This window comes from Alosa pseudoharengus, unplaced genomic scaffold, assembly GCF_046254945.1.
Source record: "Alosa pseudoharengus isolate Yale_2024_CS ecotype anadromous, Long Island Sound unplaced genomic scaffold, YU_APseudo_1.1 YU_APseudo_1.1_scf_4, whole genome shotgun sequence".
Taxonomy (NCBI): domain Eukaryota; kingdom Metazoa; phylum Chordata; class Actinopteri; order Clupeiformes; family Clupeidae; genus Alosa; species Alosa pseudoharengus.
The window spans coordinates 15734208-15758358 of NW_027468774.1; the positions used below are offsets into that span (position 1 = coordinate 15734208).

At 44.4% G+C, this 24151-nt stretch overlaps 2 protein-coding genes across 2 annotated transcripts in view; both read right to left on the reverse strand.

Annotated features, from left to right (window-relative positions):
- The window catches only part of LOC143102813 (SH3 and cysteine-rich domain-containing protein 2-like), a 14541-nt gene extending 12675 nt beyond the window's left edge, over positions 1-1866 (reverse strand). The window contains exon 1 of the mRNA XM_076266626.1: positions 1774-1866. Within this exon, the coding sequence (XP_076122741.1) occupies positions 1774-1866 (93 nt within the window). The remainder of the gene's footprint in view (positions 1-1773) is intronic.
- Positions 1867-7434: 5568 nt separating this feature from the next.
- fbxl20 (F-box and leucine-rich repeat protein 20) lies at positions 7435-23700 on the reverse strand. The gene is made up of 15 exons (XM_076264989.1): positions 23298-23700; positions 19843-19904; positions 18964-19018; positions 18395-18469; positions 18067-18161; positions 17705-17773; positions 17379-17474; positions 16934-17060; positions 16299-16373; positions 13491-13621; positions 13174-13234; positions 12955-12999; positions 12393-12449; positions 11980-12192; positions 7435-11537 (listed from the first exon to the last, which is right to left on the reverse strand). The coding sequence occupies exons 1-15, from the start codon at positions 23337-23339 to the stop codon at positions 11430-11432; spliced, it is 1311 nt and encodes a 436-aa protein (XP_076121104.1). The 5' UTR covers positions 23340-23700; the 3' UTR covers positions 7435-11429.
- Positions 23701-24151: the final 451 nt, after the last annotated feature.

Here is a 24151-nt window from a genome sequence, read left to right on the forward strand (position 1 = left end):
GCATACAAACGCAGTGCAATCCATCTTCATTCTAATGGGCCATAGGATCAGCACCCTTTCTTGGGCAGCCTTATTCTTCCCCATCCATCAATACAATGATGTCCTTTACACGGTCTGTTTCACCACACATCCACCAAAAGACTGTTCCGGAAGCTGCGCCACCGTGTACGACTTTCACTGTCTGCTCATCAAGTTCAGTCTCAGGTTTCATTTTGTGAGAATGACAAGATCCTGTGTGGATGAATGCAGAAAGAATTGCCAAAGTGCAGTGTGTGTGTATGTGTGTGTGTGTGCGTGTGTGTGTGTGTGTGTCTTTTCTTGGAAATGTACTGAAGCTGCTAATCAAGTACTGAAAGAGAACTCCTTAAAAGCACAGGCAAATATGGACAAAATACACACAGACACTCTTTTCGGGTTTCACCTTTGCAACCCCAGTGCCAACAGGTAACACCAAGTCAACCAAGATGTTATGTTGAGGGTAAAAGCCACTTAATAAAGGACCAGAACCAGAGGAGTGGCCACAGATGGCGCACGGGGAGCAGAGGTTGGTCTGTAAACACCTAGAGGCCCATCAGGGTGGATCAGCGCTGTGCTGCTGCTTATTGAAGACACACCGGAGAGCACCTGCCATTATTTCTATCACAGGGTGACATGCAGCAGAGGAAGAGAGAGAGAATGAGTAGGAAAGAGTGGGAGTGGAAGAGACAGAGGGGGCAGGGGAAGGGAGGGAGGGAGGGAGAGGGAGAGAGAGAAAGAGAGAGAGAGAGAGAGAGAGAGAGAAAAAACAACAACTGATGAACTATTTTCTCAGTTCATCAGTTCATCAGTTGCTCATGGCGCTGACTCAGTGACCCTGCTGACACACTGCCAATCACTGAGAGAGAACAAGGCAGGGGAGGGGAGGGGAGGAGGAGAGGGTTAAGGAGTTCTCTGCCACTGACCTGATGCTGGGGCTTGTGTTTGTGAGTGACTATATTTGTGTCAGGTATATGTAAGGACATACCGGTAATTAGAGTAAGGGAGAAAAAGACTGAACAAGAGATGGGCTTAATGAAAATGGATGGAATGATGGATGGGCATTGGGCAGATGAATGGATGGATCATGGATGGATAGATGAAAATGACAGGCACAGGCTTGTTTTTCTTTCCTTGTCTGAGAAAAACTGGATGAATAAACTCAGCCTAGTGTATTTGTGTCACTAAAAGCTTTTGATTCGTCCAGTTCCAGTTGCAAATCTTGTTGGTAAAAAACACCTAAAAATTTGACCACTTTCACCACGTCAATAATCAATGAGGCGGTGGGGTCTAGTTTTGAAAGGACTCATAGATGTGCAGACCACGAATTTACGCAAATACACCTTGCAGGCACATAAAAGTAGGTCCGTGGTTTCATTTCAGTCCGTTTAGTTCGTCACTGCTCTTGCGTCAGGCGCCTCCCGCGAAGGTACTGACGCAAGACGCGTGCAGACAACAAGCAGGTTAATGGAAATTGACTCAGAGTCGGCGCAAACACAAATTATTACGGAGCAAGGTTTCGCAATACGACTCCAATAAAAAAAAAAAAAAACATTTAATTAACTCGATGAAGGGCCATTATAGCAAATTAAAGACAAATTGTCAATCGACAATTATGTGTTCTATACCTGTCTGTCACAGATAATGTGAAAATAGGATTTGGTGGAGCCGGGGTAAGGGATATGATACTCTAAAGTTCCGTGCTTGCGCAAGCTCTCCACCTCATCTCCAAAGATAAGTTTGGCGTTTGGCGCTTACCTTAGTCACAGGCGTGATGGACATAGTGCTTGGTGACCGCTGAAGTGTACAGTGGGGTTGTGACTCGTTCTCCATCTCGTTGTTCTCCGTCATGTTGATTAAGTGTCCGTTCAAAAGTTTCAACTCTGGCTTTGCGCACAAGCGAGAGCCCCTCAAAGAAGTCCTTAATGCGTGTAGAAGTGTGTGTTGTCCTCAAAGAGCTTTCACGAGGGATCAGGAGGGAACAGCCTAAGAAATATTCGGCTCTGGACCGTACATCTGGTCTTTCTCTGTGAGGTATAGAAAAGGTATCCACGAGCAACGAGAAAGCTCCCCCCTGTCTGAGTCGCTAAAGGACCGCGGTCAGCTTGCACGAACAATTGATAACTGTCGATGCGTGACAGATTGATGCACGGTCACTTCAAATGGTACACACGCTTATCCAAAAAAAAAAAAAACTTGTAACTCACTGTGCGCCTGAACACAGACCATTAAGGATCCACAAACTGGATGTATTTAAATAGCACTCTGTTTAGATGGTGCATTTGGTTCCTCCTCAAGCTCAGACTGTCGTTTGCGCCAGTGTGTCCGCAGGGCCGCAGTAGTAAGCATTCAGGGAGGTAACCAGACTCAATTTAACACCAGCTTAACCACACCTCTTTTATAGGGTTCACAGCAAGGATTGGTTCATGTTGCCACAGCTGGAGACAATGGATGAAGACGCAGCAGGTCCATCCCGTGGCCCCACCTCGCCAGACTATTTCAATTTTCTGAAATATTTTGTATTTGAAATATGTATTTTATATACATGTATTAGAAATACTACCCATCCCTGGCAACATGGTAAAAAGATGAAAATGACTTGACATGTAGGACGTTTCTGTACATAAATGTAAGCACAGTGGCAGTAGTAATGCAATATTTAGAAAATGTAGGCTACTCTTGTCTTGATACTTAAGTACTTTTAAAAACAAGTACTTCAGTACTTTTACTTAAGTAGACATCTGACTGTTGTACTTTTACTTGTACTTGAGTAAAATTTAGCAAAAAGAGTATCTGTACTTTTACTCAAGTAATGAAGCTGTGTACTCTGTCCGCCTTTGATTAAATTATCGTCTGTATCACCTACTGGTCCTTTGCTACCCAAAGCTACTGGGAAATTTAAAAAGGACATTACATTAAAGCGACAGCAATTAAGTAATCTGACGATGTACAACTTCAAATGTCGACTCCAAGTGGCTCTCTTGGTACAGTGTAAGACGGCTGGGAAATACCCTGGTCATAACCTGGCTGTAAAGCTGGTCAAAACAATCAAGACACGGTGCAATCCATTATCATACCTTGCCTACATTGCAGAATATGTCTTGATAATGTACATGGTGGGTTTCAAAAACATATCCTGTTTACATGGTCCATTTATCTGAAGCCCTACACTGAGGGACAGCTTGTAGAATATGTCGCTATGTGAATAACCGTTGTTGTCAGGGCAGCTGAACTCATGTTTAATCAACTGGTCCCAGTCGGTCAACTTGCCCTCTAGAGCCAACTGAGCCAACAATTCTCCATATACCTCCGTGCGCTCCTCTCCGTCGGTCTTTGCGTCATAGAACGCAGACGCGGCCTCAAATGTTCCTCTGGGTCAGTGCGGACTAAAAGCGAGAGTGAATCCTCGAGAGGCAACGCTGCGCCTTCCGACTGAGTATGTCAGAGCGAACTGGGTAAGGACAGCTGAAATGGATATTCAGGCAAACTGCTCAACTCTTTGGATATAACTCTTACGATTCCTATTTGCACTTTTCCAAAATCACATTAGCCTACTTGCGTAAATACTTTGCAAGATGACGTACAATATGTAACCTTGATCCTGCCTCACAGCAGGAGGATGATGCAGATTCACCTATAGGTAGGTGTGTGTGTGTGTGTGTGTGTAAACATATCCTACAGAGTGACAGGAAGGTAGCCTAGGTATAGGGATTGAGGTTGTGCACAGTGGAACCTATGCTTGTTTATCAACACAGACGAAACACAAAGCATAATAACAACCTATATTTCCTCTGTGTGAAGTCAGCATTGTGTTGATGAGAGAGGCGGAGGGGCACTTGCCACTTAAAAAATTATGCACAGCATCACATTTTGGTATTGCAAGAATGTAAAACATTTTCATAAACACTAACCAGTCGAATATATCAACAATTATGCTTCCTTATTCATTCCCTCATGAAAACAGAGGGTGGGGAGTAGACTGGCAGAGAGAGAGAGAATAATGATTAAAATTCTAAATTATTCTGATACAGAATACTAAGCCTACGTGTACTGGTTCACACCACACAGTCCACCCCCCCACCCCCATCCTACACACAACAATGACAAATAATAATGCTATAAAAAAAGTTAAACGTCACTGAGGAAGGAAACACAAAATGCAAAGTGTGTCACAAAGCACTGGTAGCACATGGCAGCCAACTGAGACACCACAGCCAGAAGGGTCACAGTGTACCACAGACCAGAGGGAATCACTAGTAAAAGTGTGTGTGTGTATTTTTAATCAGCTGATTGAATGAACTGCAAAAGTGTGTGTGTTCTGTGTGCATTAGATTATTACCAGGTCTGGAGCTGGGCAAAGCTGCAATCCTTCCAACAACAACAAAAATCATTCTTACTAATCCCCATAATCTAATGCGCTTATTAGCTGTCAGCGAAGAGATGGACATGACAAAGGGAGAGGCCAGAAAACTGCTCACTTAATTGCCCACACTTCATTTTGAATACACACAGACATCATATGTGCCGTAGACACAGGAAAGTCCCACTACAATCCCATTATACGTTTGGGTGCCCAGAACAAGTTTCCTGCTGCAACAGATGGCTGGGAGGGAGGTGGCATTTGAGGGTTGATGTAGTTCCAACTTCCAACCTCCAGCAGTCATGCTTTCATTACAGTTTTTCTCAGTCGCTTTGGTGCTTTTCTCAGATCAGAATAAAAATTTTCATAACTATTAGTTCAACCTCCACAACATTTAGTCATTTGTGCACATCATAGTAGCAATTTCTCCTTCCTCTGAACAAATTGCAAATGCTGTTGAACATGTATCAGTTGCTTTGTCATGTCAGTCAAAATGAACTATACTTATGGATGCTGAATAGTCGTTCCCAATAAAACTAATAGTCTTCATTTCATTGCTTGAGTCATTACAAAATTGGTGAACTAGTTATCAAATTCTGTCACAATGCTGTAGAATTGCAAAGAGCATATACAGTAAAACTGTGAAACGTACATATTCAGTGTCTTGTACTCACTTACTCCCCTAACTACAGCAATTTGTAACTTTACTGTAGTTTTCAAATGGCTGTACAAGTACTGTATAGTGCTGTCTTGAGCATTTTCAGGTGGTGTCACCGAGTTCTGGCCTTTTTTTGCATGGGAAAACACTGAGAGCATAAACTGTCGTAATGAAAACATGACAAAGCCATTTGACTATCTTGTTCATAAACGATGGTGTCAAGACTTCTCATTTTGATGACACTGGCGGTTTCATTGACATAAATACTTGCTTTTGAGGAATGGACTATACATTTTGAGCAAGTGACATGCTTTTGCAGGTTATCCACTAGGTTTTGCAGTTTACACTAATTGTTTTGAGAAATGCACTAACTGCTGTGGAAATGTTAATAGTGATGTGAGAAAAGCACAAAAGCGACTGAGAAAAACTGTAACTACAGACACTCATTTCAAACAGCACAATGGACTAAACGGGTTATCCACGACAAGCAAAGACCAACAGGAAAAATACACCTGGGCAGTGAGTCCACACGACCCATCCATCCCTTTCAGACCAGTCCATCTCCCCCAGAGGACATTTACCCCCCCCAACGAACACACATCCCATCTATCTACCGGTATCTATATAATGGGAAAAAGAACAAAGCATGTGAGAAAGAGAAACAGAGAGAGAAGCAGAGGGAGAGAGAGAAACAGAAGGAGAGAGGAAAGTTTCCAAATGCCTCTCTAGAGTCTCTACAAAGGATCTGTCAGCTTTTGATGACATCAAGGTGCCCTGGGAGCGGATATGGTGCTCTACAGGAGTGTGTCTGTGTGTGTGTGTGTGTGTGTGTGTGTGTGTCTCTCTGTGTGTGTGTGTGTGTGTGTGTGTGTGTACAACCAGTGAAGTCAGTTGAGGTCGGAGAAAACATTTTACAGTCCTCTGCTCTTGGCGGAGGATTGGCGGGAGACAGATGCTGGCCCATCGTGCGTCTGTCTTTATGACGCTATCGCCATGGCGCACATTTGCTGGGTAGGGATCCGGAGTTGCTAATTTCGGAGAGTTGGAAAGATCCCTGCCCGGCTTTCATCAACGCGACCCAAATGCATAAATCTGTGGTGCACTGACACTGCGACACATACAAATCCTGGTGTCAAAGCTGTCTGTGCTCACTCACCAAGCTGTTCCTATGGCAACCTTTACAACCTTATGCATCACTGCCATCTTGTGGAAGACACGTGTACATGACATGCAATAACCAAACAAGGAGAAGTTCCTCTCACCTGTGGTACAACCACCCTTACAAAAAATAACATTACTGTTAGAATTGCCATTTTCTGAGCATCAAAACTGCAGTTATGGAGAAATGATTTGCCATTCATATGCAAGAAATGTATTGCCCCGCACTTTACTGCAGTAATGCAATATTTTGGACATGGCAATGTAGTTTCCGCAGTATAACTGCAGTTTTTTGTCCCATAACTGCAGTTATTTTTTGTAAGGGCTATATAGCATACAAAAAAAAATTGGTATATGTCACTAAACTACTCCGTAAATAACCTACTGAGGAAAGCCTGTAGATAGGACACACTGACAGGCTACAGATAGGCTACTTGAGGACACGAGCATGAGGACCTCACTGTGAAAACGATAGCACCTGCCGACTGTTTGGGCTTGAACAGAGGCTCTTGCACAAACCAGGACTGTGCCCCTGTTAAATCATAAAGAAAACGACAGGGGCACAATGTCATACGTATAATCAGATTGAAACAAAGCCTGTTTGAACAAGATGAGACGTTAAGGTTCATGACAATAGAGAACTAAAGAGAGAGAGAGAGACAAAAGACAAAGTAAAGACAAGATCAATTGAACCTAAACATAAAACACTGGGGCATCTAGACATTTGAAATGAAGTGCTCAGTTTTACATTATGTTTACACCAGACACACACACAACCCGCAGTTTAAGGTATTCCTAGAAAGAGTTATAGTCACATTTCCTTCACGGTTCTGTAACTTCAGCTGCAAAAAGTCATACTTACAAAAAGTAGCCTAGAAGCAATCACTCTTCTTAGAACTGGAATCATTAGTATTCAGCATGCAAATGACACATATTGGCTTGAAATGATTCACAGCCTGTAAGGTGACAGGAGGGGTTTGATGACTTTGATCCATTGGAGTTTCAATACTGAGTTTATAACTCACCCTTGGGTGTACTGAAACAGAGTTTGGAGAAGCATACAAAAAGACATCTCCTAAATACCAGTGATCTGCTTTAGCTACACCAGACATTTTACAAGAGTTCTACCAGACATAGGAGTTGTACACACTCTAGTCCTCTCTGTCTATTTAAGGTATCGTTCCACAAACAACTTTACAAGATCTTTTATTTGATCAGTGAAATAAAACACAGGTCTTAATAATATAGTTATATATTTATTCATACATACAGATTCATTTATATCCGTTAATTGTAAAAAAGAAAAAGAAAAAGAAAAGAAACCAAAAAAAAGAAAAGTAAAAGGAGAAGATTTACGGTAATTATAACAACTACAGTCATTGTCAAAATTGAATTTGCTTTTACCTCCATAGGGTCGTGACTACTCAGGATACACTTCTTCGGGTCACCATAAATGTCCCCACCCACCACCCTCCCTCAAGAACACACACGCGCACGCACGCACGCACGCGCCGTCACACGCACCAAGAGTCCTTGGCCTGGGTCAGAACACTCAACACCAGCAGACTTCTTCAGATGCATCCCATGCCCACCCGGCCCAACCCCCCACAACACAACTCCTCCATCCAAAATGGCCGCTTTTAACATTTACACAAAGAACCAAAACACCAGGTTGCCAGGAGACAGATGGGTCGGAGGTCAGAATAAAAGCTGCTTGGACAAACACAAAATCAGACACCACACCATTTGCAAAAGAATATTAAAAACTTAAAAAACAAACGAGAGGGGCGCTGTGTGTGTGCGTGTGTTCTCTCTCGGCTTGTGACAGTGTGTGTGTGCATTAGTTTGCTTCTATGCTCACATGTGCGTCTTTGCATCAGTATATGACAAGGCAAGCGTGAGAGCCAGCATGTAGTAGGAGCCTGAAAGAAATGAAAGCTTTAGTGTTTCTCTGTCTCTGTGTGTATGTGTGTGTGTGTGTCCGTCTGTCTGGGTGTCGACACAAGGGCATGGGGCTTTAAAAATGGTGTGTGAGTGAAGTTTTTTTTTTGAGAAAGTGCAATTGTCATGCATTATTTGACATAAAAATCCACATGAGTTTTTTTAACTGTCCATCAGTTTCCAGAAAGTGTCAAGAGAATCATCTTGAATAAAGTTTTTTTTTTTGTACATTTCCACAAAACCTGCAAGAGTTCACATCCACCCGGATTCCAACTTGTGTTTTAGTTTTCAGTCCACTGATAAAATCCCACACGCAATCTCACACGGTTGTGAAGCACTAACGGAGGAAGGGGTGGCAAGCACTCCTCTCTGGGGACGACGGAGCTGTAAATGAACCATACAGGGTGTCAAGGTAGACTGAACAAAGACAAACAGGCCGACACAGAGACACAGACACAGTGTTAACCAACTGTAATCCACCGAGAGTGGGAACAACAGACACGACTGACAAAATGAACCCAACAAAAACAAACCAACCAATCAACTAAAGAACATTAGATCCATGGAAGAGAGGGTGGGGTGTGGGGAAAGACCAGGGAGGAAGAGTGGACTGCAGACAAGGCAGCATATCCCAATCTCCCTCTAATGTTTGTGAGAGAGTGTGTGTGTGTATATGTGATTGAGTGAGCGAGCGAGCGGGCTGTTGTGGGAGGGTACGTGTGGGTGCGTGAAAGTGACTGGGTTGAGTAGGTTTCACTTTCAGCGCAAGTTCCACAGTGCCGCCCCTCCCTCTCCCCTTGTCCAATGATCTCAGCCAAAGTCCTTGCCACTGATTCCAGTTTGCTCCAGTTGGAGAGTCCAGCACTATACTGGGGTTTCACAGCGTCCAAAGGGGCTTTGGGGAAAAGAGGAAGGGACTACATGTCACCACATGCGCAGATAGACAGACACACACACACACACACACACACACACACACACACACACACACACACACACACACACACACACACACACACACACACACACACACACACACACACACACACACACACACACACACACACACACACACACACACACACACACACACACACACACACACCCCTCTGTCAAATAGGTCCTCTCCTTATGCGGATCGTGGTTGCAAAGTTTCAACGTTCAGAAAAAAAAAGAGGAAAAAAAAGACGTAAAACCTTAATGGAGCAAAAAGAAAAAGAAACAAAACGATTGTTTTTTTCCCATGATCAGTTGTTTTTTTGCCCTCTTATGTTTGTATCCATGACAACCGTGATGGATGTCCGATTCTTGTCATAGTTACTCATTCATTATTTATGTATGTGTTTATTTATTTGCTTTTTTCATCATTATTCTGTTGTAATCATCATCATGAGTCTTGTTGGTTCGGGTAAAGTCTCCAAAGATCCAAGTGTGAGGATGTGCGAGCTGGTTTTTTTTTTTTTTTTTTTGCCAGACAAGATCCTCATCTGTGTAGACACACATAAACAAACACATTTCTCTACTCAGATCCAGTGTGTGCAAACGTGCTCCTGTGTGTGTGTGTGTGTGTGTGTGTGTGTGTGTGTGTGTGTGTGTGTGTGTGTGTGTGTGTGTGTGTGTGTGTGTGTGTCAGTGTATGTGTCGATTTGAATGTGTTTGTTTGTGTGTGCTGTCTTGAAGTTCAGTTCAGAGTTCATTTTTGTCCTCCTGCCATCTTGAAGTTCTTCTCTTTGCCGTCACCTGATTAGCTAGTCATGGGGTCTTAAGCCCCTCCCTCCCAGCGCCTCCGTATATAGGTGTAGATTTTAAAAAACTAAATCCGTAACATCATGCATCTTTTGGCATCTTTTTGCGAGGTCCCTCGTCCAAGTCACAACGCTTTAGAAAAATAGTCAACTTTCTTTCTTCAGAAGAACCACACAGCCTCTGAATTTGATGGAGACAGAGAGTGTGAGAGAGCGAGAGAGCCAGAGAGGGGCTGGGGGCATGGAGAGTGGTGCTATATGTGCAACTGCATGTCTTTTACACTAGGAATACTATACAGCATGAGAAGGTCTTGAAGTGTTTGTGAGTGTGTGTGTTTGTGTGTGTGTGTGTGTGTGTGTGTGTAGGGATGTGTGCCAGTGTCCAGCGGACTGATGCGTGTCCATAATGGAGCTGGAAGGGCTTGAAGTAACGTGTCGGTTTGAGGGCAGTGTCTTACAGTGACTAGACAAAACACATCCAGATAAGTATGTGGAGACTGTGTGTGCGTCTGGGTGTGTGTGTGTGTGTGCGTCTGGGTGTGTGTGTGTGTGTCTGGGTGTGTGTGTGTGTGTGTGTGTGTGTGTGTGTGTGTGTGTGTGTGTGTGTGTAGAATAACAAAATTAGAAGGCAGTTTAGTCGCTGTAAACGACACCAGGGCTGCGTTCAGGAGGTGAAAACATGTCAACATGAGCCCCCCCCCCCCCCCCATCTTCTCTCCATGCATTGCTGTGCAGAGGTAGTGCTCAACTGATTCACAGATTCACACTGATGCCACTTCGGGAATTCTGGGGTTGCCTAAAGCTGTGGTTCAGTGGTTTCTTCGGAGTAACATAAACCCATCAACGTCATTTAATTTGGGGACTCCACTAGGAGCAGGAAGGCCCATAGTAACAGCTGACAGATCAGCATATACTACCTAGTGGGTAGATAGGGCAAGTTCCGTAATCACAAAATAATGTTGCCACTCAACACCAACCATTTTGTTTTTTTCTCTAGAAAGGCCTGATTAGGACTGCACTCATTTTAAAAGAAGCACGCTTCATACATGGTTGGATTGGGCTTACTCCATGTGAAAGTGGTTTGGGTGGTTGGGTCGGGTGGCCCTCGTGTCTGTGTGGCCACCCAGCGCAGTGGTTTATGGGTAATCTGATTAGGGTGGATCACGGCCGGTGTGTTTGAGGCTGGCCAAGCCTCAAGAAAGTAGCCACTGATCATGAACGCAGCCCTGGAAGAGCAGGAATGTAGTGGCGTTGCAGTGACTGTGTGTGTGCGTGTGTGTGTGTGTTTGTGTGTGTGTGTGTGCAGATGTGTGCACAGAAGGTCTGCATTTACTGTGCAGGTCTGTACTGGTCTGGAGTGTGCTTGCGTGTGTGTGTTTGTGTGTGTACTGTATACATAAAAGTGGTACTCTCTCTCTTTCTTTCTCTCTCTCTCTCTCTCTCTCTCTGTAGCCATCTGTTTTGCTCACAGCAGCTTCTTCAGGGGCGCGGCGCCACGTGCACCTGGGTTCAGGGGTCAGGTGATCCTGGTGCAGTGGGTGTCGTGGTAACATCATAGCAGGATGCAGCAGCGGCAAAATCTCTGACGGCTGCCGCCGACTGATGGAGGCGGAGTCACAGGAGCGAAGTAGGCGTGCACTTTAATATTGGGCAGGTGAGTCTGCAAAGAGAAGGGGAGAGAGATTTACACTGTGTGTGTGTGTGTGTGTGTGTGTGTGTGTGTAGACTTTGGCAAAGACATCTGGGGTAGGTGAGGATAATCTGTTGGCAGCTTGAGAGTGTGATGCATCAGTGTGAATCGAGTCTGTTTGAATACGTATGTCTGTGTGTGTGTGTGTGTGTGTGTGTGTGTGTGTGTGTATGTGTGTGTGGTCTGTTTACATATCTGGCACTGGCATATGTTTGCATCATTTTCACACTCCATACTGAATGATCCGTTGGCAGCCTTTTGGCTCAGAAAGCTTCAGGTTGTATCGAGCAGGCCTGTGTATGCCATTTATTCACACATATGCATGTGTACAGTTAGATACGATATGTACGTGTGTGCACTGTGCAGGGGTGTGTGTGTGTGTGTGTGTGTGTGTGTGTGTGTGTGCACTCACCCTCAAGCGCTTGATGCCGGCGCGTGTGATCTGTTGGCAGTCGTACAGCTCGATGCGGTCCAGGCTATGGCAGGTCTTCAGGTGCTCCAGCGAGGCGTCTGTGATCAGAGGGCAGTTGTCCAGCTCGATCACCTCCAGTCGGTCGTGGGCGCACGGCCCGCTGCCCAGGTGCCTTATGCCGTCGTCCGTGATCAGCTCACAGTGGGAGAGACTCTGAGGGGGCGTCACGTAGGCACACACGGGGCCAGACACACACACCGAGCCGGACACATGGAGCACAGCCATTAGTGTAATATTAACACACTAGTCAAACTAGTACATGTTACTCATATATCCTGAACTCAGATCAACAACATCCCAAAGATGAAATGCAACCAAGTAGGTTAAAAGTTAAAAGAGCTTTCCATACTCACCAAAACCTGAAGACGAGGGCAGTGGATTGACAGCTGTATGAGTGTCCCATCTGTGATCTACGGGAGCGAGAGGGAGGAGGATGAGGTGTGACAGCAGAGAGTAAGATGAACTTCCACACCTATTTCACCTGCTTAGATTGGCACCTGCTACTTCCTAGCACTCTCCTATACTCAAATCATCCATCATTATTGTGACTTCTCCTATACTGAAATCATCCATCATTACTGTTTAAGGCGCAATGTTTCCCATACATTGCTTATTTGTGGCGGCCCACCACAATATCAACATTGACCACCGCACAATGATTTTCCAGGTTGTACTAAACTGTGCTTAAATCTGGTTGCATTCAAGTTAATTATGCAAACCAAACACCACAAATGGAATTGAATTCTCTGGGAAACACTGAGGTGTTTCGTTTTTTAGGAATCACCGGAGCAGATAAGAATGTGAAACAGGCTTGGCTTTGTCCAGAAAACTTCTTTGCTCATTTGTATAACTATAGTATGTGTACAAGTTGGGCTATGGGTTGGTTTCTCAGTAGTCCCTTTTTAGTCTGCTTACCTGCACACATTCCTCCAAGTCCATCTTCTCCAGCTCATGACAGTTCTGCAGGGGACGGGGAGAATCATTCACGTTTGACAACATCATTAATCAGCTCATATCACCTGTCTGAGCCTCCATACACCGTAGGCCTTGATTCTGCACATGGTAGGAGGCTACATTAGGTGGTATGTGTGAGAGAGTGAGGGTGAGAGTGTGAGAGACTGTGTGTAAACTTACCCGTGCTAGTGTGGTGAAGCCCACATCTGTGAGCTGGGAGCAGCGAGCCACTTCTAGTATTCTGAAGAGGAGAAGGAAAGAAGAAAAGAGAGAGAGAACAAACAAGAAAGACAAAAAAGGGCATGAGAATAGAAGACCAGAAGGTATTCGAGGTTAACAGGTGGAATGAGCTGTGATGAGTGCCGGCTGGGCTGGGCTGGGCTGGGCTGTAGTGTGGTGTAGTGGCCCTGTGTGTGGGTGTGTGTGTGTGTGTGTGTGTGTGTGTGTGGGGTGGGTCAGTCTGTCTGTGTGTGTGTGTGTCTGGGATACTGGTGTACCTGAGGCGCGGGCAGTTCTGTCCCAGTGCATTGAGGATGGCATCTGTGATGTTTGCACAGCCAGACACACACAGGGACTGCAAACGATGACACCCTCGACAAATTGTGATCAGGCCTTCGTCTGTGATCTGCTACTCAAGGCAAAGCCACAAGACAGACACACACAAAAACACACACACGCACACAAAACAAAGGAGAAAGAGTGTGAGAGAGAGAGAGAGAGAGAGAGAGAGAGAATATAAATGAGAAGAGGTAGGGAGGGAAAAAGAAGGGGATTGGGAGGTGTCAGGGAAAAAGCAAAAAGATTCATGTGTAGCCCAGCTTGACTTCACACAACATTAACTATGTAGGTTACACAGGGAAGGGAAAAAAACAGCTTTCCCTCAAATGTTCCAGCCTTGCCTTTTCTCCTAGTCTGCCCCCTCTTCAAACCTTTCCTTTTAGCACACCTCACCCACCATCATCCCAGCATCCTCATTGAATAATTATGTGGAGAGTAGGTGTGTGGGGAATGTTTATACATTTTGTCTGTAATTACATTTGAATATTTAAACATCATTAAAGATTTAAATGCAGGTCTTCAAGCAGAGTCTGTGTCAGGTCTGCAGTACACATGTCAGCCTGAAAGTGTCAAAAATAGCTAGATAGAAGCCCTGTGTAATTTGATTAAGACTGCAGTTTGGTGTTTGGGTGCATCTCACTGTAACAAATGGTTGTGGCTGCGGTTTATGAGATCACATCTGCACACTTAACAAAATGCATATTTCAACCTAGTTTTGATGTCTCTATACAGCCAAACTGCAGGCTTGATGCCGGGAAGAGAAATGGCAAATCCATAGGTCTACCCCTGCATCTAACCTGCCATGGATAGCAGATTATAAGACTGAAATTGATGTGATGTTTAAAAAAAAATATCATTATGTGCATCATATCATCTCTATAAAAGCAGCGTCACCACTGCAACTCCAACGTCTGTATCTTACTCCATACTCCACATACAAATCAGAAGACCAGGGCTCGAATTATCTTTTTGTCTTTGAGGGGGTCTCTAGACTAAACGATTTAGTCAGAGTGCCATTCTCAATTTCACAACGTAACTCATTTGAACCAGACCACCGTCTCAGATAGGCTATCCTCAGTGTCAAACATAATAATGTATGTAGTCTTTAACTTATACACAGGGAAAATGCACTAACTGGCAGGAATTAATAAAGCCATTGCAGCCAAACTATGTTCTAGTATTATAGGCTAATGTACACATTACTGTACACACCTGGGTGTTCAGTCGTCTCGTGTGTGGAAATAAATAAACAAACAATTTTGGAATTTGCACTGAGATGTTGTCGGGTAGCCAATAAATATTCTGGCATCAGAGATTGCTAACAGATGTTTCAAAATATCTGGGAACTTTCCGGAGCTCTAAATGGCAGAGGATAGCCTACAGATCAATTCACACAATCATTGAAGTAGGCTGTATTATGGGCCATAATGTATGACTTTGTCAATAAACATAGAAGTGGCGAAGCGCAAGTTCAATAGCAAACAGGACTTTTTCGGCACATATCAAACCATGTAGGCTAGCCCAATAAACGCATATAATAAACAAAACACTCGTAATAGACACATATCAAACCATGTAGGCTAGCCCAATTAACACCTATGTAAATAGACAAAACACTCGTAATAGACACATGTCAAACCATGTAGGCTAGCCCAATGAACGCCTGTGTAAATACACAAAACACTCGCATCAAAGCAGGGTGAGTTCTTCAGATTTGCGAGTGCTGTCAAAATTGATCGTATGCGGTTTGCACATAGTCTAGTGGTGTGGTGGTAAAGTGCAGTCATACTGCGTTCAAGAGCGTAGGGTAGGTCTACGTCCAGTAGTAGCCTATATTTTAATTTAACGTCTTTAATGGTAAGAGATCGCACAGGGATGGATAATGAGCGTTGTTTAAGATTAAATTACAATGCCAGACACCTTCAGATATGAGAGACCCCCTCAGATTTTTGACTTTGTTGTTTTCATAGGAGCCAGTCCTCATTCTAAGGGAGCTCGGCTCCCTCTGGCTCCCACGTAATTCGAGCACTGCAGAAGACGCCAATCCTGTATCTGTCCCTTGATATCCATTGGTTGATATACAGCAAATCTTAATGGCTGCACTACCATACATGTCCTGCCCCTGCACCATATCCTCCTCCTCTTATCACTTAGTAAGGTTCCACTGTTTACTGACGGGAGCTATTCATTGGTGGGTCTGCCATACTGTATATACAGTTGTGTAAGCTTTTATCATTCAACCCAGTGTGACCCAACCTAACCTTGACCTTTTATGTTTTCCCCTTTTATTGTGCCCTCACGTGTTGTAACAACATTGGCGTAAATCAGGTCTAGAACAGCAGGTGAAAGTGCTGAGGTCATAGGACACTGGTGTGTTTGGAATCGTCTGCATTTCATCCCTTCAGACTAGACCGAGATGTGAAGACACTTGTTTTCACATCTGTTTTCCTTTCAGATTTTTTTTTAGACCGAGTCGTGTTCATTCTTATTAACACTTTTAACACATCATTCAAGGGCAATTTGCAAGTCAAGTCTGAAGTCCATTTGTATGTGATTCAAGTCCAATATTTCTGCCTGTTTCTTTATGCATCTCCCTGTATAGGGCCAGTTTCCAATACATGGATTGAACATAGTCCTAGGCTAAAGCCTTTTTTAAAAGGAAATTCCAACTGAAGTTCTCTTCAAGTCTAGGCTTACTCCATATACAGGAAACCAGCCCATAGTGTTTGTTTGGTGGCAGGTCTTACCGAACATGTTTGCAGGTTGAGTGTGACCAGTTCTGGACAGTGAGCTCCGATGTGCTTCAGAGCCTCGTCTTCCAGCTGGACACAGGAACAGGAAGTACAGAGAGAAATAATATGAACACGGAGGGACAAAAAGCACAGACAACAGAGAGAGAGAGAGAGAGAGAGAGAGAGAGAGAGAGAGAGAGAATTCTGAGAGTTCAGAATTGCAATTAGATACAAATCTCCTCAGAGCCAAATTGCCATTCATATTGCCCCACCCACATGAAGTCAATGTATAACACAATCATGACAGCTCGTGGGCCCTAATTTCAAGACAGTGACGATGAGCTAATTCAATCCACCATGTATCAGATCATTCCCAGAGTAAAACTGGAAAGCCAGCTCACACATTCACACACACATGCATTCATTAACAGGAGACTAGGCTTGAATTTCAGTCAAAGCATGAAGATAATAACGAGTAATTAATCAGAACTCATTTTGGGAAAGACATTATAATGTTGGCCATTTTAGTACCCTGACATAACAGGCTTGGATTTAGGGCTGTAATACTAAAAAATGCCAACTGAAAGCAACTATGTTTCTCTGCTGCTACTGAGATGGTTCCTCAAAGCTGTGCTGTGCTGTAGAGGTACCTGAGTGCAGCCTTTGAGGAAGAGGCCTTTGAGTCCGGGGCAGCATCGCACCAGGGCCTGTATCCCGTCCTTAGTGACCTGGTCACACCAGGAAATGTTCAACTGCTCCAACTGAGGACATCCCTCACTGTAGTCAGACACAGACATTGATCACTCCATCTCAGAGAGATATATTTGGACAGTTTGTGTGTTTGTATATTTGTGTGTGTATGTGTGTGTGTGTGTGTGTGTGTGTGTGTGTGTGTGTGTGTGTGTGTGTGTGTGTGTGTAACAGCAGGCAGCAGACTGGAATATGCACAGTGCTAATGGCACTGTACTTCATGTGGTCAATATGCTGTTTTTTGGTAGTGGAACAGAAATAACTACGAGACAATGGCCACTGAAGATCTGATGTACAGAGGGGGGTGTTAATAGACATGTGTGTCCAGTGCACGGAAAATCTCACCTAAGTGCTTTCAGTGACAGGTTGGTGATTGAGGTACAGGAGGCAAGATCCAGGTGCTTCAGTTTGGGACAGAACTTACTCAGACTATTACATGTACTGTACAGAGAGAAAAAGAGAGAGCGAGAGAGAGAGAGAGAGAAAGAAAGAAAGAAAGAAAGAAAGAAAGAAAGAAAGAAAGAAAGGAGAGAGAGAGAGAGAGAGAGAGAGAGAAGGCAAGAAGTACAGAAGAGATTGAGAGAAACAAAACAGAGAACCACAGTGGTTAAGACAAATGCCATCCCACCCATCCATTTCCAGGTAGAGCGAATAAAACACACATCACACACCTGTCAGTGATCTTGGTGCAGCCATTGAGACTGAGCAGCTCGATGTTTCTGCAATTCTGTGCAAAAGTTCTACAAGTAAAAAGCACACAAGTACTTTAGGTTATGAGAGTAGATCACAATTTTGGCTACACTTCTATTGCTCAAAGCACCGTTTTCATTCTGTTCTCTGCTTCATGAGTAATTTACCCAGTGGGGACTAAGAAAGACCTGAGGAGAGCTGAGGAACTTCAATAACAATGACTAAGGGTTTCCTTTTGAGCTCTGTGCCTTCGGCTTGTCTTCTTTTCTGCTGGTTTCTGCCTGCCTGTCTGTCTCTCGCACCCCCAGTCGGTCTCCCATTCTACCCGTCTCTACCGTCTCACCTGAGTGCACTGTCTCCGACGCCCAGACACCCTCGGAGACTCAGCTTTCGCAGAAACCCCCCACACCGCTTCGAGATGTTCTCCACTACACGGCCCTGCAACAAATCCACAAACAAAGCAGTCAAGAACAATAAATAATTAATACGAATTAGAGAAAAAAGAAAATATTCTGGACACAGGAAGCAGCACAACCAGGAAACACTGACAGAAATAATGACGGATAAGAAAAAAGGTGTAATTGAGTTCTGTGTGTTTGGAGGTGTGTGTGTGTGTGTGTGTGTGTGGGGGGGGTGTGGTGGTGGTGGTGGTGGTGGTGGGGTTCTCTGACCTCAATGTCCCTCTGGAAGTCAAAGAGGTCAATGCGCTGCCAGTTACTGCCATCCAGAGCCAACACGTTCCACGACTAACAGAGAGAGAGAGGGAGAGTGTGTACGAGTTCATCATAGGACACACACAGTATGACACTCACCACAAGACTGACAAAGATCAACAACACCCTCTCACAGACTCACTCACACCACCACCCCTCACCCCCCACACACACACACACACTCACTTCAAACATTATACACACAAGGTGTGTTCTTACAGCCATGACAATATCCCCAATACAAACACAATAAATATATTACGGTCCTAAAGTATCTCCTTCTGACAAACCACACTGTGTTGAATCGACGTGACCCCAATTAGCTGACATTTATTGCACCCCAGAAGATATTGTTATTGTTGGATAGATACTAAAGACCAGCTGAAGATAATTGGACCACTACTAAAAATGACACAATATGCTCTATGTCAAGATATGTACCCAGAGGAAAACTACGGAGCTGAACCTCATCATCCATCGTGTTATTGGTTTAACACTAGCTGTGGGCTTCCATGCTTTTGACTTACCCGGGAAACTTGTGCACACCGACACAGCGTCACCACATCCAGGAAAGAGAAAATTCTGGAAAACGGACCATAATAGATCAGCATCGCTGGTTTCCATAGACATCCAGTATGGATAGTCAAGGATTCTGAATAAGTAATTGAGCAGGGGGGACAGAGAAAAAGATGGCATGTGCTAGTGTGTGTCTGTGTTTGTTTCTTATGTTTGAGCATGTGTGCCTACCAGTGACTGAGTGCTGGTGTAGGTCAAACATGGCTGCCATTGGGGGCCTTTTTGGTCAAGTGTAAATCAGGCCCATGTGCCACAGCTAAGGTCTCCACAGCGTCAGCACCCAGTGTCCCACTATCTCCATAGTCGAGGCCCAGGCTTGAGTTACGGCCTTCGTTTTTTGTTTGCTCAGGGCCTCCAGGCTGCTCTCCTCACAATCAATTTTAGTGTTTTATATGCCATGGCAGCTACCATCCGGACTACATAATAAACTCCCAAAGAGGTGTGTGTGTGTGTGTTTGTGTGTGTGTGAGAGTGAGCGTGTGTCTAGAGGTGGGAAAGGATTAAGAGACAGAGAGAGGCATGGTGAGTAGTCAGAAAAGGAGACATTGCCCCTGGCATGTTCCATTGATCCGGTCCCTGTGTCAACTAAATTTGAATCCTTTTCAGACAAAGACAGATAATGTAACAGGTGTGTGTGTGTGTGTGTGTGTGTGTGTGTGTGTGTGTGTGACAGATAATTTAACAAAAACTGCTCTACCACAAGAACACCACTGTGTGTGTATGTGTGTCTTCTACATATACAAAAGCAGCGGAGTGTGTGAGAAAGTCATGGTGACCTAGGCAAGTGGGCAACCTAAGAAGCCCTCAGTAGTGCACAGGGAGCCACTCACCTAAGCAACAGCTCCTTGGGCAGCTTCTTATTGATCACAGCCTCATCGCTGTTTGAGAACATCTGAGGGGAGATGAAAAACATTGACTCAATCAACACAGTTCAGGCACTGTACAAACCTCAGGCTCACACTGAGGAGTCTGTTGTTCATAGCCAACCGTCAAAATGTGCGTGTGTGTGTGTGTGTGTGTGTGTGTGTGTGTGTGTGTGTGTGTGTGTGTGTGTGTGTGTGTGTGTGTGTGTAATATAAATGGTATTGTTTTCGTAAACAGTGATTGATAGCAACAATGTGTCATAGGGTTCACACAGGGTCAGCGTTGGACCACAATCACAGAGCAGCTGGAGGAGGAAGGAGGGGGTGGAGGGAAGAGAGAGGGAAAGAGAAAATGAGAGCGAAAGAATGGAGAGACCTGACATGAGGAGAGTGAGGCTGATAAAGATGATGGCATTACAGAAAGGCAGGCAGGGCACTGTGAGGACATGGCTGAACCAGAGGGTGTGTGTGCGTGTGTGTGTGTGTGGTTGGGGGGCGGGTGAAGAGACAGTGACAAACCATCACTCATTAAAGTCATGGAGAGGTCATTTTTATGAGGTCCTTTTTTGTAGTGTTAGAGCTCATGTGTGAGGACAGAAATTGTTATATGTGTTGTCCATGGAGAAAGACAAGGGGAATCAGAAAGACCGACAGACATATGGAAACTATCATATAATAATCTATCTTTGAGTTGATTTACTGCTGTACCCTTTACTATGTGACAGGTCTGTCAAGTATGCAGTTGAAATGTTTAATGTAGACATACTGAGCTGTGCAATAAGGCGGAGGAGCCTCAGATGGAAAAACATATAATCCATAGAGGGTGTACCGTGATCTAGGTGTAACATGGGCATAGTATTATATCCAAACCAATCTACAACTTTGGGGAAACCTTAATCATGCTACAGGTTCAGTGCAGTCCTGACGGACTCTTACACCTCTGAGCCCCAGACAACTGACATATCTATCTACACAGGTGATGGGTGGAAGGGGGAAGGGGCAAAGATTCGACAACAAACCGGAAATTTCCTCAACTGTTATATATATTACATTCAGTTGTGTAGCCCAGTCACCACCCTTAGCTGAATACAGTGGGGCAATACACTTATTCAGCGTCTGGGATCGCTGAGACATGAATCCACCACCACTGCAACCAGCATGTGCTACCCATTAGAGGGGAAAGGTCATTGCTAAAAGCAGCATCATAGCAAAGTATGACTTTACTTTTTTCTATAAAGCAGTTACAGTGTTAAATGCAGAGAGGGGGGCTTTTCTGTGTGTGATGTGTGCAAACATGACTAAATTATTGTAACACGTCAGATGATGTCAACTGACTCATTAAACATAATATCTCCGGAGAAACACCTAGAACCACACAGATACCCTTAAGTAGGTAATAATGTCATTCAACACTTTGCAGAATGCAGACATAATATTGGTAGCCATAATAATGGTAGGCTACCACCACAGGCACTTGTGCTGGCTAAGTCCTCAGAGGTAGGCTACCATCCTTGTTTTGTCTACCACATGATCACATGCCTATCATCCGTCAGATGATTACACAATCCACTGGACATCGGGTCAATAGTACATTAGTCCTCTACAGTGCACCATAGTGGGGCGACAGCGAGGCGCGCGCACGCACACACGCTCACTCCTTCACATAAACATAGACCATGCCATCACAGCAACCGTGTGTAAATCATGAGCCGATACTGGAACTGGATGGTCACTAGCTTTCTAATTTCGGGCATTTTTAATGTGCCAATTAACATGCACGGGTCGATGCTACTCATCCCACTCAAAATGTGGGACCTTCGCCAAACCCAATCAGCATCCATTGGTCATGCTCTGTATCTTTGCTGTAGGCTACTGATATATAAGAGGTAGTCACATCTTGTGACAAAACCATGCGTTCATGGCAACAGTTAGGCTACTTAGGTGTGGATCGCACTGTCAATGCTACTGGTTATTCGCATTTGGTATGTTGCTTCGCTACGTGCCGGCCGTCCAGACGACCACTGCGTCGGCTTGTCGCGAAGGCATACCATAACAACTCTCTCAGCCGAGTCCAAATGTTGTAAGCCTAAAGCCCACATTTCGTCAATAACATCATTGTTGTCATACGAGTTTTGATGATGCCAAATCGATGCAGTAGGCTAAACAAGCGTTTGTTGTTGATTCGACATTTTCGTCGACCTCCGTGGAGAATAACATTGCATAGCTAAACCAATGCAATAAATGACTGGCATGCAAATGAACGATTTCCCCCAGACGAAATGCTATTAACGCCCATTGTTATTGGCTAATAAGGCACTGATCACGTATCAGGCGCAGCTGTCGGGTTCCAGGCCAGAAGGTAGGCTAAGGCCTGGATCTGCGATGCCGTCAGCTGTTGCACCGTTAAAAATAAATAAAACCACGCAAATCCCACGCCGCCTAGCTAGGGATTAAACAACAACCCAGCTCTATGTGAAGGGTACACATAGCATAGCAATGCCACGGTCACAACACACAGCTTTCCCCCCCATCAAAACAGTAAGGGAGAGACATTGCTTAAACGCAATATCGTCCGAATGGTGCCATTCTTCACAAGGGGATAGCCTACAGCGACGCAAAGTTTTGCCGTGTTCAATATAAATGAACCGTCTTCGAAAACACACCCAGAATGTCAACATTGTCTTTAACCACTTTCATGTTACTTTCCTCGTAAATTAACAAATAACCGAAGAAATCACTCGATTCTCTCGTTGAAAAATAAAACAATTGGTAGTTAAAACTGGGGCCGTGTCGTGGGCTACTGGCCGAGTTTGTTGCAGTGGCAGCCGCAGGGCCCTGCAGACGCAGCGGCCATAAGCGCCCACACCAGTCCCATGATTAGACACAACCGCCCCTGTCCCCAAATCCGCCAGATTAGCCTATTCAGCGAGAGAAAGAAAGATGCAGCAGGCCCGAATGTTGCAGTCTGGCTATACTAGACAGTGTCAAGGAAGACATTTCGTTTCAGATATATCTGTACGCTATTGTCTTTGTTTTGATGGCACAAAGAGGACGAAACATTGCCTTTGAACATTTCCTATCAAAGCTCAATGATTAAAGATGTCGAATAGCCCTATATCACAGCCTATTCGACATCACTATACTAACTCGTATGTGTAGGCTACAAAAGCGTTTCTCGCATTTCATGATACGAAAACAACAGAATAGCCTATTTGACCTAATCCTTAACGCTGACTGCGGAAGCTGACAAACTCAGTAGCCTAACCCAGTAGCCGTCTATAGCTTACGTAGCTAGGATAATAACAATGCGAGATCATCAAGAAACCCACATAGAAACTCACCAAACGTTCCATACATTTCAATGTTGACGTTTAAATGAACTGTCAATCATTTTCAATTAGCCTAATGATAAAAATACTCACCTCAAACCGACTCCGCGAGACCCCGTTCACCTCCTTACCCATCGCGAACGGTGGTTTTGCCCGACTCGAGCGGGGAGGATAACGAATCCGTTGTTAAAAGAACAGAAATATGTCGGTGTCCGTGCTTTCCTTGTCAACCCTATCCAAACCAATCATACTACTGTTGTGTAGGTAGCCGTGGATGTGTGATTCATTGTTTTCAGGGTGAAGCTAACGCGCTAGCTTTCTGTAGGCTAGAAGCCGTTGCAGCCCGAACCATAGACAAGTCTGGTTCTTATCTCTCTTCTAGCTGTGTCTCCCCCCTCCTCCGTCCTCCCCCCCTTATCTAAAAGCGCATTTGCCTATTTAGTTGTCCGCAATTGCACTTTAAAACAAATTACCCGCAACAGACAATGTCGCCAGACAAGGCATAATCTAAGAGTTTCAACTTTTAATCTAGGCTACTGTTTTTTTTATATATAAAAAAAATATTTCAACTGTGCCATTCGACTGGCATTTTGAAACATTTGATATGACGTTTTTACAGGCTAGACCATATAGGCCCTTGAACTATAGGGTATTCTGATTTAAATCGATTTGTTTTTTGAATAACCTAATACATTTGCAACCATGAAGCTTACGCCACACAAAAATCCACATCGGGCCTAGTAAACATGAGGCCTGACTAAGCTATCCTAACTCATTGACTGTAGCATGTGTGTAGGCTATGTATCTGTGTGGCCTGCTGATGTAGGGTAGCCTAACATGTAACCAGACGTCAAAACGTAACCTGTTTTCTTTAACCTAGTCCGAATAGGCCTCCATCCGCTATCATAGGCCTATTAGGATATATATATATATATATTTTAGCTATT